Here is an 18902-nt window from a genome sequence, read left to right on the forward strand (position 1 = left end):
ACCACCCCTTTCCCAGAAACGACTCGGAACCAACACAGCCTAACCAAACCATTAAACCCAATTTTACTGCAATTTACCAAGAATGCTTTGTTTTTTGTGATGATATAAGGTTTCAACCCCTAATTTGCCCAGTATCATTATTTCTGCCCATGATTTAGAGTACATTTTGAGGAAGCTAAAAAATCTACTATAAAACGTCTGGATACAAAACACCATGTAAGGCACAACATAAATATTCAGACTGATGTGAAGGATTTTTCTTTTAAATCAATCCACACGAAGTTCAGAGTTGAGTTCCCCTCACACATCCTGACTGGACTCATGGTTTGTGGCTGAATGGTATTTGGTAATTGTATGTTGTGTGATTTGCAGGAGAACCCTTCTCTGTCCGTGGCTATTAAAACATGCAAGAACTGCACCTCGGATAGCGTGCGGGAGAAGTTCCTGCAAGAAGCCTGTGAGTAGTACACCGCATACTAAGAGCAGATACTTCATGACTTCCTATAAATGTTGATCTACCAGCTTACTGAAGTTGCACGGAAACCACTGTGTGAGAATCAGGAAGTCTGGTGTTGCCATCAACCACTTTGAAACCACAGCAACCAGCAACTTAAGTCTGAGTTTAGCCTAATGTCAATGTTAAAAGTGTAAATAGTTGCATCAAGCAAAATAGTTTTCGCTTCTTAGGTACAGCATCCACTATTAAATGGTCTGCTAGCATATAATATCCATGCTTGTTTCTGGTATTCAGCACATTTAACTGCTGATAAAGTGAGCAACATTGTTCCTTGCTGTTGTTCAGCAGTAACGGTTATTATATCACAGCACTGTTGAATGCTCGATTCTGATTCTGGTCAGATGGTGTTGATTCGTTTTCTATAACAGCAGCTCTAACAGGAGTTCCAGCTAGAAGGTTTAAATGAATGCCCTCGTTGTAATGCGTGATCTTTTTTATCATTTTAAAAAATATATATTATTATTTATTTAAAGTCAGAAGACTTCAGCGAACAGTTATCCACTGGCTCTGGTTTTACAAACTGTGAAATTGAGTTAATGTTAAATTTTTTCATATCCCACAGTGACAATGCGGCAGTTTGACCATCCTCACATCGTCAAGCTGATCGGTGTAATCACAGAGAACCCGGTCTGGATCATCATGGAACTGTGCACCCTTGGCGAGGTAAGATTTAATTGCTTATGATTTAGCTCATCAATCATCAAGGCATTACCAGGATTAATAGAATAATACCTCAGTTAATAGTCTCTGCACATGATTTAAATATATATATATATATATATATATATATATATATATATATATATATATATATATGTATATGTATATGTATGTGTGTGTGTGTGTGTATGTATATATATATATATATATATATATATATATATATATATATATATATATATATATATATATATATATATATATATATATATATAAAATGTTTTTTTTTTGTATGTTTTCTTAAGTTGAGGTCGTTCTTACAAGTAAGGAAATACAACCTGGATCTGGCATCACTGATTTTGTATGCCTACCAGTTGAGCACAGCTTTGGCTTACCTGGAGAGCAAGAGATTCGTGCACAGGTAAGACAGGACACTTTTCAGCGATGCTTATTAATTTTAAACAAACTAGAACTAAATTAAACACACAAGCACTTCAGTTCTTTGGGTCAAGTTCAGGTTTGCTCCACAGGGCTCCATCTCTCACTGGTGGCTGACAGCCTGCTGAAATAGAGAGAGCACGTAAATAGGCTTCCAGCCACCACACAGAGACAGTCACTCATTACACATTGGTCATCTTCAGCTTGACAGCCAGTGCATGGCCATGCCCCTACTGCCACAAAGTTTAGTTACGACAGTTATAAAATGAATCAATTAGGTGTTAATATGTATGCTTGTCGTGTATGTGTATAATATGATACATGCGCTTATTCGTGTGGTGTCTCTATCTGTGTGTGTTTCCTACAGGGACATTGCTGCCAGGAATGTGTTGGTGTCTTCCGCAGACTGTGTGAAACTTGGGGACTTTGGACTCTCCAGGTACATGGAGGACAGTTCCTATTACAAAGGTAATAACAAATCAATTACAAGCCATACAGACACTAAGGCGACTTCCGCTTTTTTCCTTAGTTTAGCAGCTTGCACTTAAAAAAAAAAAAAATCACCTGCCACCCAAAATACACAGGTCAATTCAGGGTCACGTTATGTTTTCTGGTTTCACTGAGCATCAGACGGATACTACCTCTCAGACAGTCGGGATTGTTTAATTTGGTCCTCACACAGGTGTGATGGCTGGGTTGATGAGCTAGTGTGCTCACAGTCTTATCATATAGCACCCCCTGGTGGTCCAGGATAAATGTGTACAATAAAAAATAAAAAAAACGGATTGGTATTTGGGCTAAACTCACTTTTCATCTAAGTCTGAGACTTTCTCAATACTTTGTGAGTAGAGGTTATTCAATTAATAGCTAAGAATATGAAGATTTCAAATGTCTACATGTGACAAATATGAGCCATACAGGATAGTAGAAAGATATATAATGTTTCTTATTTGTACATCATGTATTCAAGCCATAAATTGGTTTCCATGGTCATTTGTCTGTTTTTGGGGATTTAAACCATATTTTATTTTTATTACACATTTATGAGGTTCAAACTGTGAATTTTTTTTATTTATTTTTTCCTTTCTCCATAGCCTCCAAAGGGAAACTGCCAATCAAATGGATGGCACCAGAATCCATAAACTTCCGCCGCTTTACCTCAGCCAGTGATGTGTGGATGTTTGGTAAGTTGGACGGTTTATAACTTTTAGATGTCATATAACACCTTCTCTCTTATAATGATTGAGGTGGTGTGGTGGGTTCTGTAATATAAACATTGTAGGCATTAGTTAATTGAGTCACTGACCTAATTATATATACTTTTGACTAATTATATAATGGTCAATTAGGTCACCATGTAATGATCATGTGTAGATGCGTTTATATGTTTAAGGAGTTGTTCTGTGCCATGGCAGTGGGCTAGGCGACTGAAAACATTTTGCATTTTAACATCCTATTTTGAATACAGTGCATCTCTGACACTTTATTAATTAACGTATTAATTATTTATTTGATTTTTCTTTTAAAGCATTTTGCTTTGAATGTGACTTTTTTTTGTGTAGGCTTTGAAATAACTTGCATTTTAGCATAAGGTTTAAATGATCTAGTAGTATAAAAAGCATTAGCTTTATTATATTGATACATGTGTGAAAATGAGTATTGAAAAATTGGATCTTTTTCTGTAACTTTCTTGACATGAGTGCTGGCAGTAACCTGAACATGGATAGATTTGATAACTATTTAGATATTATATTTACTCTCTCTCTCTCTCTCTCAGGTGTGTGCATGTGGGAGATACTGATGTACGGAATCAAGCCCTTCCAAGGTGTGAAGAACAATGATGTGATTGGGCGAATAGAGAACGGCGAGCGCCTGGCCATGCCCCCAAACTGCCCCCCCACCCTTTACAGCCTAATGACCAAGTGCTGGGCGTATGACCCGGGCAAGAGGCCACGCTTCACCGAACTCAAGACCCAGCTCAGGTTAGCCTGCTTTTCTTGTATGCAGTAGATTTACACACACAGTGATCTACAGTGCTGTTAAAAGACCTGAGAAGAGCCAGGCATTTTACACCTGTGATTAATTTGTTTTATTAAAAGTGGTGTGCTTGTCTGTGTGCACTATGAAACACCAGGGGTCACTGTTTTACTGCAAAATTTAAAGACGATTTTTCACGCCACCACTATGGTGCTAGACTCTGTGTTAACAGTGCGGTGCTTATTTACTTTTTATTGAGCGAGAGAGAGAAAGAATTTTCAGGAAAACAGATAGAGATTTTGAATAGATGACCATATTATATCACTAGGGAAGCTTGCACAGGTGAGAGCTGATTTATACTGCAGTAATGCATGTCGCTGTATTTGCATAAGATGCACAGGGTAAACACAGCTCACAGAGGAGCTTCACACCTTCATAAACTCAACTACACATGCTGTGATGTACTGTGTAGAGCAAACGCTGATTGGTCAAGCAGAGTATTGGAGGATATAGGGTTGGAATTGGGATGAGACCCAAACAAGAACTAGCACGAACGCAAAATGGCGCAGATTTGCGACTGTAGGTGTATAAATCAGACTTAAACCTTAGAGCAATGTACTGATGACAGTTTTTCTAGGCAGGCAGGGACTAGCCAACACTAATGTCTTCTCATTAACCTGTCCCTGGGCCCCAGGAGCTACAGCAGAGTACAGACAGGTTCCTGAACGGCCTTTTTTTAACACTAGAGAGAGCAGAAAAGACTAAAGGTCAGAGTTAGAGGTTACTGTGGATTATACTGTGTTGGGATGGAAGTGGAAACGTTCAAATCTCTTACAAAAATGTATGACTTTTTAAAGAAGATGGAACTATATTGAGATTATAATATAACGCACTTTTATAGAGTGATGTCCGTTTAATTGACTAAAATACCTTTCATCTCTTGTCTGATTCCTTCTCTGTGTAGTACTATTCTGGAGGAGGAGAAAGCTCAGCAGGATGAGCGCATGCGCATGGAGATGAGACGTCAAGTCACAGTGTCGTGGGACTCGGGTGGATCAGATGATGCGCCTCCCAAAGTAAGATACCCTGTGATTATCATGCTAGACGCTTAAAGGGGTCATTTTTAAAGCACCACTATTGTTTCACTGGCAGTTTATTAGCAGGTCTGAGTGTAACTGAAGGCTGAGCTTATTTCGGGACCAGAAAAACGTAAAGATTGCATGCCAATATCACAAAGTTTTTAGTTATCTTTGAATTATGTGATTATTAAAGGGTCCTCCTTCAGATTCTTAATAATTTCGATTATTGTTTGGTACCTCTGCAGACTTATCTGATTTATAGATGTACTTTTATCTATTATAGCACTTATGAGGTGATTACAAATCACTCTGGGATTCATTGCATTGAGTCCCAGAAATCTCTCTTGATATATTATCTCAGTATGTTTTTAATAATATTTACGTGTTCCTTGTAGTTTCACGTCACATCATTTTAACAAATTGCTTTAGGTGGGACATTTATGCATTCATGCAGTATAATAACCATTTGTTTTGAGACTTAAGGTGAAAAGGCATTTTCTGACTGTATCTCTAGGTCGTTTGTGTTCTTTTCATTAGAAGTTTGCCCTTCACCATTCACCTGTTGCTGCAGTTAGTCTTAAGAAGGTGCACTAATAGCCAACATGTCTGTAAAATTCCTCACAGCCTGGAAAGTATTTGTGATTTATTATGTTGTGTGTTTTGAAATGAACAGTCTGTTATAAACGCAGGTTTCTGATACTAAACACTGGAATTTGAGACTTGAGCCTCCAAAGATCACACTAGCCAGAACACTGTTCCATCTTACTTTAACGTATCGCTCTGATTATCTAATGTACCTTTATCAGTGTCATATAATAGGCACATTCTATCTATTAGGTGAGTAAGGAAAGCCTTAGCTGATCTCTTTTCCACAGAGCAGTAGAAGAGTCTTTATCCAGGAAAGTTCAATGAGATGTCAGCTGTCTCTGGACTGCCAGCTAAAATAAAGCAGCACCTCATGTTTTTTTTTTTAAATTCGCTGTCATAGTTGTCCAGTTTCCATTGTGTATAAAGTGAAGTGAAATGCTAACAGCGTTCAGTGAAGAATGTGTTCAAAGATAAACTGATATATATACTTCAGATTTGGCACTTAGAGCATTTTAGATCGTTCTTTTGACTTCTGTTTTGTTTTAATTTTTGCTGCAGCCAAGCCGACCAGGTTATCCCAGTCCCCGTTCGAGTGAAGGTTTCTTCCCCAGTCCTCAACATGCAGGCCAGCACAATCATTACCAGGTAACTGCACACCACACACAAAAGCAGCAAAATGTAGTATGTTTGGTTTAAATGAAAGCTGAGAAGTCACAGCTTTTCTGTTTACCATGTTGGGTATTCAGAGGAAACCTGGCATGAAGCCAGTCAAGCATTAAGGACTTTGGAATTAGAAATACGTTATGAAGCTGCTTATCTGCCTCCAAGTGTGCGTGTGCGTGTGCGCGTGTGTGTGTGTGTGTGTGTGTGTGTGTGTGTGCAATAGTTTGCCCCATATCCTTCTTATTACGTCATCGATGAGACCTTGTGATATAATGCATTGCTCAATCCTAATAGTTTCATTAGATTTTAGCTTCACATCTGATCTCAAAGCCAGCCGGCACTGGCACAGCTCACTGCTGTTGTTCTGAGTAGCAAATTGCAGTTTGTGTTTTCTTATGAAACTTGTGTGTGATGTTTAATGAGGACCAAAAGTCCATGATCCCTCATTTTGGTGCACTTTTGCTGTGCTTTGAATTTTCGTCAATTAAAGGTACTACAGGTGAAATTAATACAAGTCCTTTTCATTATACCAGTTTGAACGTTTGGGTTAGTTTTGGCCCAACTGCTTGTATACCTTGTACTTATTTTGTTAAAAGAGTGTCAGGAGGTATTATATAAAATCCTCACACCTGCACGAAGTTTGAACTTCCTCCATTTTGGATCTTCAATGCTTCAATAACAGGAATGCTGCATGAGGTCAGGATCCCCATAGTGCATATAAATTCATGTCACGTTCAGTAATGTTGAGTTCAGTGAAAAGCTTTCCATGTGAAATTTATTTGTGATTTCAAAACTGTTGATCACAGTGGATTTAAATTTTTTTTAAAAAAGAAAAGAAATAAAAAGGACATAATTACTACCAGGCTCCTGCTGCTCTTGTACAGAAAGTCAGAAATAAAGCTATTCTGCAGCAATTCATCATAACTCAACAAGTCAGGAGTCATTTTCTTTTTGATTCGTTTACAACTGATTTATTATTATGGAATTATCATCATGACATAGTTCCTTTGCATGAAATAAGAACAAAAACCCATTAACAACAAACTGAATCTAGATTCTATTGTTATCTCTCCAAAGTGTGCTCACTTTTAGCCTTACAAAGAGTCTGAGTAAAAACCTTGGCTAATGTGAGGTTATTTTTATATCTTTTCATTTATTACTTCCGTTGGAAGAGAGAAGAATCAAGAACAGACTGTCGAGATCGCATCTAGGTCTCTGGGTCAAAGGTCAAGTAAATACTCCGCAGCAGTCATTGATGGATGTGATGGGGAATTTTTTCTGCAGATCACATTTTATTCCTAACAATATATTTAAGACAAATAACCTTTCTCTCTCTGGAGACGATCTTCTTGAGCAGAAGAACAGCTGTTTTGTGCTTTTATTTCCACTGGCGTTTGTGCTTGTTTTGATTTGTACTTTGCTCTGCTGAAGGGATCGGGTTACCCTGGCTCTCATGGCATGCCGTCGATGCCCAGTGGAGGATACCCGGCCCAGGCGTCTGTTCTGGAGCCACACGAGACCTGGAACCACCACAGACAAGACGTACCTGTGTGGTCTCCTAATATGGAGGTGAGCGTCACCCATCAGTCTTCAGTCCACCAGTTACAGTGCACATGAATGATGTATGGGGATCTCTGGTCTCAGTCTTTCAAACTAGCTGTCTATTACGTTCCACTCTTTTAAGAAAGAAAAAGAAAAAAAAGTACTGTTTGGAAGGCATTATTTTTGGGACTTTAATCCATTTCAGGTGCTGCTGTGTGATTTTTTTTTTTTTTTTTTTTTTTTTTTTTTTTATCTGGATTTGCAATATGTTCATCTCCATCCACAACTCGGAAAATTCTTGTTTAAACTACGTACTGTTTTTTTGACAAACCTCCATGCAGATGTGTCTCAATGCTTCTTGCATTGAGAAGAATTCTTTTCATTTTTTTTGACTACTCTGACTTGCTCCGCTGTGATTAATTGATTCTGCGCACATTCAGAAAAAAATTATTTATACAAGTTGTAAATTTAAATGAAAAGCGTTCTGGCGAAGTATTATTTTTGACCATTTTTGTGATGTTATCATTATTTGTAGTATTTTGCAAAGATTTATAGTATCTTTTTCATTTTTACTCCAAAATCTCTATATAAAATAAGATTATAATTATTTGCTACTTACTTTATAAGTACCTGTATTAAATACATCACTGCTAGAAGTAAAAAATAAATAAATAAATTTTAAAAAAATCTCCTATTTATTATGCATATTTATATGTATTATGGTTGCAATTGGTGTGTGTTTTAGTGTTGTTATAATTATTTAATGTGTGTGTGTGTGTGTGTGTGTATGTATGTATATATATATATATATAATATATATATATATATATCTTGTGTTCAAATATTCTCCACTGACTGATCTGACTGCTAGAAGTAACCTGTTTGTGTGTGTGTGTGTGTGTGTGTGTGTGTGTGTGTGTGTGTGTCAGGAGGGAGGAGCTCTGGACATGCGGGCACTGGGTCAGGGGATGCCGGCTCACCTGATGGAGGAAAGGTTGATGATGCAGCAACAGCAGATGGAGGAGGATCAACGCTGGCTGGAGCAGGAGGAAAGCTTCCTGGTAATTTCATCTTATTCTCACCTCACCGTGTGTGACGGATGTTTAAAGCACTGTATAAACTATATGTTTACTAGTCTAATGTAGCTACCGATGGTTGCAAAATCTTTCCCTAAATGACTGATCCAGAATTTTTTCCATCAATACATGCCAAAACATTAATGCATGCATCCAACTGTAATGTTAAGCTATGTAATGTAACTGGGATAGTCTGTATTTATAGATTTAAGTTTAAATATGAACTATGTTATCATCGACCTTCAAACATGGAGAGGAATCTCCTAGTGGGTGAATAGGCCAGAAAAGTGGTTCTGGTTCTCAAAGATGGCTGCCTTCATAACTGCCCAGTTAGCATCAGTGAGAAACTGGAAGTGGTGGACGAACATGTTGTTTTTTTTTTTTTATTTATGGTTTTGAGTAAGAAAGGCTTTAGTTATATTTGCCCACTGAACCAGTACAAAAGTAAAGACGCAAGTCTGCACATTTAAAATATATCCTAGCTACGATCGACTACATTTGGGATAAAAGGGAAATTGCAGAGTTAGATTTTTCACCAAACCTTTCCTTCAACTCGAGCACATACCCATGGTTAATGGCATGCATTTCCTCAGCTGTAAATTTTATTACATAGACAAAACAACACATGGACGAAGCGTATGGAGGAATTGAGTTTGGGTCAGTCTTCAGCTCAGTTCAGTTCTTTGCTTCTGTCCCAAAGAGAAAACAATCCCTTAGCTCTGTGTGTGTGTGTGTGCTTGCTTGCTTGCTTGTTATTTGGGCTTGATTGAGCAAAATAGCAATATGAAAAACAAAGCCATAAATCCTGAATGTGTTGCGTGTGGGGATCAGACAGGCCTGCAGGATCAGACTCCTCCCCTAGAAACAGCCTGGCTGCTGTTGTGGAAGAAGCGACCGTTGTGTTTCCATTTTCACCCCACAATCTGAAAAGTTTCCTCAGGCAGTATATGGGTTACTCTCTGTATAAACACCATCAATTTTGGTGGAATTTCAGCTCCATATTTATCAAGAAAGGTTTCTTAGAAATGAATATCTTGAGCAGTCTTGGATGCCTTTTCACTGCATCACTGAGTTAGCAGAGAAAATTGCACGGTTTATGTCCGGTGTCACCCTTGCTTCAGTGGATCTGTGCTCATCCTGAACATCCTGTAAACACACTTCAACATACCGTGTACTGTAATTATTTATAATCCCACTATACAGTGCCACTTAGAAGATGGTTCACTTTTGAATCTCACTCCTCGTAAGGTTTCTTCCTCGTGTTGTCTCGGGAGGTTTTTCCTTGCCACTGTTGTCTCGCTCATTAAGGACCTACACCTGGGTTTCTCTAAAGCTAAAGTTTTGTGATAATGTCTATTGTTAAAAGTGCTATGTAAATAAAACTTCATTTAATTTATTTTTGAATTGCCTGAATGCTGGCAGCTTTTTCATGGACCTGATTCGGATCATGGAAAATCCCTGTGACTAACGTCTTTCTGAGATTGGTAAAGATCTCAAAGATGTTGTACTTCTCTAGTTTTCTCCCGGGATGAGACCATCAGAAGGATTTGTTTTTGATTCTCCAAGAGCCCACAGTTCTAAATCTAGCTGTGAAATCCTACCGGTCATTGTTGGTCATATATAAGCAGTTTATAAAGGTCACTTCATTCGAGAACTGTGAAAACAACAGTGAAAAGAGGCAGGGAGGGAGAAGTGGGACGTGTTCGAGGGAGCCGGAGTGGGATGAGAGGGAAAAGAGCAGGAGCTGGTGGGAGTCATTTGGCTGTGCGTTTCCTCTGCGTGCTACAGTCAGGCACATTTAATCCACACTCCAGAAAGAAGCCAGCTCTCAGTCCTTCTCCGGCACGCGGTCGTGCTGATGGAACGGTGCTCACCTCACTCTCTCCTCGCCGTGCTGAGGACGCGCTCCGCTCCAAGGATGCACCTTTTCAAATCCTGCTTCGGAAAACCGGTACCGAGACGCTCAGAGCCGCTATTACTGTTTATTTTTTGGATCAGCTGTGGTTCCTGTTTTTTTTTTTTTCTTTTCTGTTTGCTTGTAAGGCTTGGTGAGGATAGGTTTGAAGAGGACATGTGTGGACGGTTTGTTTTGGATGTTCAGTTTATTACCTGAAGTGAGACCACGAGACATGAAAATGACTACATAAGGCATGATGTTGCTTGCACATTTGTAATTAGGATACCAGACCCACATATGTCTGTGTGTAATGTTGCCTTTTTGGTAATTAGGGGTGGATATAAAATAATATTTATACAGAAGATTATACTTAAACTATTGTGTATGGGGGAGAAGGGAGGTGTTTATCATGTTATCCATATAATGACAGAGGAAACTGTTTGTACTTTTGTAATATGAAAGATGCTATTTAAAGCAAACACCAAAAGTGAACTATCATGTTTCAGTGCCGTCTGTGCTTAGAATCGGGGGTGTAATTATGTCTTGTGTTTTCTGTGGTGTGTGTGTGTGTGTCTTCAGAAGCCGGAGTCCAGGAATTCCAGGGGCAGTATAGACCGGGAAGACGGTGCTCTCCAGGGGCTGGTGAGTTCCCATAACCCTTTGCTTGTTTGTGTTGTATCCCATAAGGTCATGCTGAGTACAGACACACTGCATTTCATATACATCCTGCATTGGATACATACGGCATTTTAAGAGGCTTAGACGTGACCCAAGTGCAGAACGTAGCTGTTTGATGATGAAGGGGGGCTTTACTATTGTGTTCTGCTCCAGCCCAGCTCCTGAGAGGACATAGTGAAAGGTTAGAACTAGTGGCTAGAGGAGTGCCGGCAGGAGCAGCAGCCGTAAGTGGCTATTTTACATGCCATCTCCAAAAACACGACCCACAAACCAGGCACATTTTCTCCAAGTAATTACAGAACTTTCTGTATGTTTGATAGAAAGTGTTTTGGAGATGTACAAGTGCGTCAGGAGCTGAGTTATGCATGCTTTCACCGCAAACCACTCAATCCCACCAGTAAAACCAGCTGTAATCTTGCCTGCAGTAAAAATCAGGGCAGGACAGTGAGTCAGGGCGAGTGAGCAAAGCCCTAAATGCTTGTTTTTGTTTCTTTTTCTTTTTTTTCTTCCCCAGACGGGAAACCAACATGTATACCAACCTATAGGCAAAGCAGGTAAGTGCGTCTTCAGTGCCTACTAGCATTTTTCTCCAATTGTCTAAACTGTATTTCTAAGATATGAACAGATGTTATTTTGAACAGATACGATTTAGATTTTTACACTTTTAGTTTCTTAACATTTGTCCGTTTTTGTTATTTGTGATATGTTAGGAACTTTGGTAGTGTGAATGTGTGTGAGACTAGATGCGCATTCTTCTGTTCTAACTCAGTTTTTCATGATGTATCTGTTATTTTGACCTCCTAGATTCCTACACATTGGACTCAAATGCTAACCGTGCTCTCCTCATTTCCTCTGCAGATCCCGTAGCTCCACCTAAGAAGCCTCCTCGTCCTGGAGCTCAGAGCCACCTGAGCAGCACAGCCAGCATAAGCCCGGTGGACAGCTATAACGAGGGCGTCAAGGTACGCTTGCGTTCAGTTCTCAGTTATGAAGCATGCGCTTTCTATCATGAGCCAGGTCTGCTGCACAGAACTCACTCACTCAAGTCTGGCTGCACATAACAAATCTGTAAGCATGGCATAAAGCACACGCTTTGGTTTTCCTCCTTATTTTTGCATCTTTTTTTTATTTATTTTTTTGCATGGTTATTGTGACATACTACTGACTGACAGATGAGCCAAACAGATGGAAAAGTGAAAAGTGCAACACAGAGAACTGAAAACTTTTAGAATTTCCCCTGCTTCCTTTAGCCAAGCGGCTTGAGTTGCTGCTCGTCAGCAGAACAGGGGAAAGTTTATTTTCCCAACCATGCACAAGGAAAAGAGGGGCCCAAAAGCCTCTGCCCCAACACCCACACTTTTTTTTTTCTGTCTTCCATTGACCGTGATTACTGGAGCTAATTAATGCCTTCATCTAAATCTGACCTTATTCGTAAGTCAAGTAACCAAGCAGTCTTCTTTTAGTTTTTCAAATAAAATCTGTAAAATCATTATATTATTTAAGTCCTTTTGGTTTCCCACAAAGGACTAACTATGTGGACACACACACACAAAAGATTCAAGTTCATGGAGTGCTGGATGAAGGGAGTAATCGGATGTAGTTTCCACCTCTGGGAAAACCCATTTTAGGCCAACTGGAGAGTTTCTTTCACCACCTCCTTTCCACCGCAGGACTGTGACCTCTGCTCCATGGTCCACATATGCTGCCAAACCAAAAATGCAGAGCGCACAATTATTCAGCTTAAGAGTCGGTGTTGCTTCCTTTCTTTTTGCCCGAGTGTTTAAAACCTTCCAGGCAGTTTTACGTTTGTTTTGAAAATGTCCTGAACAATTCAAGAAAGTCCTTTAAACTAGCAGACTTTTCTAAACCCCCAAAATTGTTTGTGTTTACTTTGAAGCACACATCATTTCATTTTAGATTTGAAACACCAAAAAAAAAAAAAAAAGAAGTAAGACTATGCCTTTAAATCAAACTATAATCGTACTACATTTAAGCCCTAAATCATGCAGCACAGCATTTTTCCTTATTTGTGAGTGTTTGCATGTTTTTTTTATTATTATTTGCATCATTAATTATTTGTTCCTGTTCTGTTTCCCTGCATCCCTCCTTCACCCCCTCACACTCGCCTGCTTTTTGCTGCACGTAGCCCTGGAGGGTAAGGACTTGTGTGTGTGTGTGTGTGTCGGTTACGTGTGTATGTCTCCGTTAGTAAACTGCTGCTCTCACACTCATCTGCATGTTAAAGGGAGTCATCTCGCAGTAGTGATCAACAATAAGACATTAATATACTATACATTAATACGCACCTGTGTGTCTGCCCTGAACTAAATGAGTGTGAGACTACAGTTACTGTCATCATGTATGTTGTAGTCCGTGCTCTAACAGTAGAAATTAGAAAGGAATTTAAAGGTACAGTAATTAAAGTTTTATTTAAAAAACTTGAGCTCTATTACACGATAAATCCTCTGTCAACATTGTTCACCGAGCAAGCATGTATTATATATAAACATATTCGCCTGATTTGATTCCACTTATATATAGACATCCAGGGTAACTGATGAAGACCATGAAAAACTCCTCATACTCCAGCCAGAGGTAGAACTACAGTGCCATGCATAAGTATTTCTCCAAAAGTACTTCATATTTATCTCAAACTAAAATGGACTTGAAATGTAAATGGACTTAAATGGGATTTTTACCCTATATGTCCATCATTTAACTGAGCAATTAAGACACAGGATAAATAAACAAAGCAGACATTTTCAGCTACAATTGCTCAGTGGTATGTCTCTATCAGCTTTGCACATCTGGATCCTTTTTGTGAAGTGACTGTGCAGATATCAGTGCACTAATTAAAACCTGCACGCTATGGCTGCAGCTTTTTATTCCAGCAGGAGCCACACCTGATTCCACCTGTTTAATTAGTTCATCTTTGCCTTCAGTCATTATCAGGTGTAGCTCCTGCTTGGTTGGAAGAAAGTATGAGGGGGAGGGTATTGGGAGAAACACGTTCAACTAAAAATACCAATGTGGTCTTTCATTTGCATTCAGTAATACAAAGTCACCACAGCAGGAAGTTAATGTTGACAGAGGGATAGATAAGGAATGTGACCATTTACATAGTGATGTAAAAAAAAAATTTAAATATTCATTTTCTGCAGTGTTTGAAATCACTGTACTTTTCTATTTCTCTTCTATAATAAGACATCTGTAGGCTTACTTACTTATCGTACCTTTAACTTAGACGTGTCCTGTGTCACGCACAACACAACCGGTCATTGTGGGGGAAATAAACATGTTTATGTCTCTGTACCGTCACGGGTTTTACTGTTGTTATTGTTAAGACACGCGGGTTTGGGGTTTCTCTCTGCGTACCAACTTCATATTGTTTAGCCGACAAAAAAAAAAAAAGCAATATAAACTAGGGATGTCCAGACATTCAGATACACTGTTTGAGGAGCCAGTATTAGAATACAGAAAACACTGTTCAGACATTTATTATCGCTTATGTGCACGGGAAGTCCGTGAGAAAATGCGAAGATGCAGAAAGAAACAGCGTCATAGAGAAGGCGTGTTTTACTCTACATTTACATTTATGGCATTTGGCAGACGCCCTTATCCAGATCGGCTTACATTTCTCTCATTTATGCAGCTGAGCAATTGAGGGTTAAGGACCTTGCCCAGTGGTGGCTTGAACTCCTTGACCTTCTGATCAGTAACCCAGAGCCTTTAATCACTGAGCCACCACATCCCAAACTCTAATGTGGGAGTGAGCAGATATGAAGCTCGTAGGACAAAGGAGAGATAATACTTTACCAGTAACTTCCAGTCCAACTCTTATAAGTAATATAATGTCAAGTGCTTTTCAAAGCCTGTTTTATAACAGAAGCGACACGTCTTAACTGCCCCACGTTATTTCCTGCTGTCTGCCGCTCTTGCGTAAAGCACACGTTACGGTTTTCCTCAGTTTAGTGAATTTATCAGATTATTATAAACATGTTTTGCCACTGAGAGTTTGTTCAAATTAGATTTTTACATCTAAACTCTGTGGCACTTACAACTTTCCCAAAGTTAGAATTTTAAATGTCGTCAGCGCACGTGCTCTTATAGTAGGAGTATACACTAAATACTGAGCTAAGATACATCCATTCACTAACTCTTACAGGTATTTGAATATTAAATTTAGGCAGAGAGAAGGCATATCCCTACTATAAATAACGCGTAATTTCTTCAACTTTCGGATACAGAATTGCCCAGATTGTATCTCTTACCCGTCATCTTTATCTTAACTTCGTCAAACGTGGTTTAGAGTTGAAGTGACAGATTCTGGTAATGCTCTCTAAAGTTACCTACACTGGGCCTTTATAACACACTTGTCACATTTAGCACTGCATAAATATTTTATAAAGAGACAACAGGCCTCGATTATTATGATAATAGACTGAGCACAACTGTGTGCACATTTATTATTCTTTATTTTTGCATTGTTCAGAAGCACTAATGTATAGCCTCTAAAGCTTCACTTTAGAGTTACAAATAGGAATGGATTGAATACGTCATAAAAAGTTATCACAAAGTTCATGAATGTGCTGTGACCGACTTATAACTAGTAAGATAATGATTGAAAATAAAAGAACGATTTTGCTTTATAAGAGATTTATGCAGTGCTTATTAACGTAGGTACTGTTTGGCACCATATTACACGTGATTCATTAGAGTTGGTCTCATTTTTAAATGCTACTGCCATCTAGTGTTCAGATCTCAGCACTGCACCCCCTGATCAGAAACCCGCTGTGGTTTCTATCCACTGAGATGTTTTCTGCTCTTGCACCACAGCAGCAAAAACGACCCCCTCCATCCATATGCTTGTTTCGTACTCACAATTCTGCACTATTTGTTCACCAGCTCCAGCCTCAGGAGATTAGTCCACCACCCACAGCCAATCTCGACCGCTCCAACGATAAGGTCTATGAGAATGTGACTGGACTGGTGAAGGCAGTGATTGAGATGTCCAGTAAGATCCAACCTGCATCCCCTGAAGAATATGTGCCCATGGTGAAGGTAAGAGATCTCGCACGCACACACACGTTTAGTGATTGGATGTAGTGTTAACCTGTGCTGGTTGTGCTTGTAGGAGGTGGGACTGGCTCTGAGAACGCTGCTCGCGACTGTAGACGAGACCATCCCTATTTTACCAGCTATCACACACAGAGAGGTCAGTAACACTCCTCCTACTAAGTCTGCATTGAACCCATCCATCAGGAGTTTTATTCAGCTCCGATTCATACAGGGTGTCACCAATCTTAAGCTGTGTCTCAAACTGCATACTTATCAATTATGTCTTATTATCGTCTTCTTGTTCTGCAAACACGGGAGTAGCAGAAAGATTCAGTTAGTGGGCTGTATTTGTACGGACCTGTCCAATCGTGCATTTTACAGAACAGAAGAGGACGGACACATAACGCACAGAATCAACATGGGAAGCAGTGACAGCGGTCGATAGTTCATTATTGTTGTGAATTCTGTCTCTATTTCAAAACTGTAATAGTTCCTAAGCCAAAATTATTGGTCTTCCTGCTATTGGCACCGGATCCACCGGGACCCTGACCAGGATAAAGTGCTTACTCAAGAATGAACTTCTAATGTATAAAAGCGGGTTCCATAGATTACTATATTGAAAACATTTTTAAGTATTGGCCATAATATGAGGTTTGAGACGAGGCTCTCAAAGATCTTCTCTCATAGCTGAAAGATTTACAGTATCCACCGTGAATGGATGAGGTATTGTGCTGTGTTTCTCAATTAGAATTTAGTCCAGAAATATTTAGTTTGACACATTGTTAGTCTACAAACATCCAGGTAATGCATACTGAAGTGTGTAATGTATAGTTTAAGAATATAGTAGTATGTCATTTGAGATACCGCTGTTATTACATTCTCTGCTGTAATACACACGTTTTAACATCATGAAGGATGTACTAATAGTTTTATGAGTGTTTGAGTAGAGAAGATGTAAAAATGCAGGAAGAGGACGCCTCAGTAAACGGGGACTAAGCATTAGATCATATATTATACACAAAGAGTTTAATGTAAGCTGATATCTCTGTGTTTTGTCTGCGAGTTCAGATCGAGATGGCTCAGAAGCTGTTGAACTCGGACCTGGCTGAGCTGATCAATAAAATGAAGCTGGCGCAGCAGTACATGCTCACCAGCCTGCAGCAGGACTACAAGAAACAGATGCTCACAGCTGCACACGCCCTCGCCGTCGACGCCAAGAACCTCCTGGACGTAATCGACCAGGCCAGGCTGAAGATGATCGCTCAGTCACGGCCCCACTAGTCTTTTCCTCTGGAGCGGAGAGTTCAGGACAGAGAGACACTATAATAGCACAGGAGCGAGACGAGAGGGCACGATGTCGACTGCTTGGACAGTATGGTGATGTCATATACTGAATCACAGCACAGCACCAGTGGCTCTTCACTAGTGACGTCTCACTACAAGAATATGAAATAAGCCTTTTCTATAGAGACATACACACACTATGTTCAGTGGACTTGGAGATACAATGCTAATCTAGTTTTTATTGTACTGTTTGTGCTGGCTGTTTTTTTTCTTTTCTTTCTTTCTTTTTAATTAAGTCCAGAGATGAACTCGAGCAACTGACACTTTTATCTGAGAAAACACCACAACTGGAATCCACATGGACATCAGAGTTAATGCAGAGTCTGGAACAACCTGAGCTGACCCAGAGGTGTACTGCAGACACTCCTACACTTCCTCTTGTGAACTGTTCTACAGCAGACCCTATCATTATTCTGATTTACATTCACGCACACACACATGCACACACCCCCGAGGGCTCACGTTGTTCTTTTTATCCTCTGACTTCCACTCAGGGGACACCTTGAGACACGACATAACACATCATGCTGTTTAACGTCATCATATTCTGCACAAGAATGCATATATTTTTTAAAGAATGGTCTATGGAATTAAGATTTAAAAAAATAAAATAGTGTATCTCTAATACTGGGGTATTAATGGGTAGAAAAATGTCATCAGGGACTGTTAGAAACCAGTTCAGTTCAGTAAACACCTCTTACTCACAACAGACAGTAAAGCACAGTTTTAATAGCTCAAAGGCCTTTTCTTACTCATTGCTTCCTCAAAGCTGGTAAATGTAGACATTTACCACAAATCTCTGTCTTTCCCCAGGCTGATAAACTTGGTCATGTCGCCCCTGTGTATAGTACAATCTATAAATGAATCCACATTGTCACATAAATTATTCTCAGGAAAAAAAAAACTGACTGTACAGAACCTTTAACTAATAAAATGTGTTACTCTTGTATTCATGATCCTCCTGATTTTTTTTTTTTTTTAAACTGACATTGGTTTGAGCTTCAAACTAAAAAGCATTAAAGCAGCTGATAAAATAATGCTAATGTCACCTTTCTGCTTGAAGGATCCTAAACCTTATTTTCTGGCATTTTTGCGTTGTTAATCAAGTGATTTATAGTGAATTGAATAAAACACTTAAGCTATATGTTGATTACAATCGTGATCCAACCACAATCACTATGTTTACGTGCACATCAAATTCTATTTAAGGTCTATATTCGGGTTGCAGCCATATTCTGAATACGATGTTTATATGTGTACAGGCATGGGAATATTCCTGTATACATTTGTTGTTGTAAGTATGCCTGAGTTGCCATTCCTAAGTACCTAGCTTACAGCTACACATCTGTTAGCACCCACAATTCCTTGCGGACTGAGCATACACA

General features: G+C 39.3%; 1 protein-coding gene across 16 annotated transcripts in view; it reads left to right on the plus strand.

Moving 5' to 3' along the window:
* ptk2aa (protein tyrosine kinase 2aa) overlaps positions 1 to 18466 on the plus strand; it is a 110549-nt gene extending 92083 nt beyond the window's left edge. For all 16 annotated transcript variants that reach the window (XM_053675504.1, XM_053675505.1, XM_053675500.1 and 13 more), the window contains 16 exons: positions 373 to 457; positions 1080 to 1180; positions 1483 to 1598; positions 1983 to 2083; positions 2710 to 2799; positions 3393 to 3597; positions 4557 to 4668; positions 5818 to 5904; positions 7354 to 7491; positions 8394 to 8525; positions 11017 to 11079; positions 11630 to 11669; positions 11974 to 12077; positions 16021 to 16176; positions 16250 to 16330; positions 17242 to 18466. In XM_053675504.1, coding sequence (XP_053531479.1) covers positions 373 to 457; positions 1080 to 1180; positions 1483 to 1598; positions 1983 to 2083; positions 2710 to 2799; positions 3393 to 3597; positions 4557 to 4668; positions 5818 to 5904; positions 7354 to 7491; positions 8394 to 8525; positions 11017 to 11079; positions 11630 to 11669; positions 11974 to 12077; positions 16021 to 16176; positions 16250 to 16330; positions 17242 to 17454 — 1824 coding nt within the window. In that variant the 3' untranslated portion in view covers positions 17455 to 18466. The remainder of the gene's footprint in view (positions 1 to 372; positions 458 to 1079; positions 1181 to 1482; positions 1599 to 1982; positions 2084 to 2709; positions 2800 to 3392; positions 3598 to 4556; positions 4669 to 5817; positions 5905 to 7353; positions 7492 to 8393; positions 8526 to 11016; positions 11080 to 11629; positions 11670 to 11973; positions 12078 to 16020; positions 16177 to 16249; positions 16331 to 17241) is intronic.
* Positions 18467 to 18902: the final 436 nt, after the last annotated feature.

Source organism: Ictalurus punctatus, chromosome 24 (assembly GCF_001660625.3).
Source record: "Ictalurus punctatus breed USDA103 chromosome 24, Coco_2.0, whole genome shotgun sequence".
Classification (NCBI taxonomy): domain Eukaryota; kingdom Metazoa; phylum Chordata; class Actinopteri; order Siluriformes; family Ictaluridae; genus Ictalurus; species Ictalurus punctatus.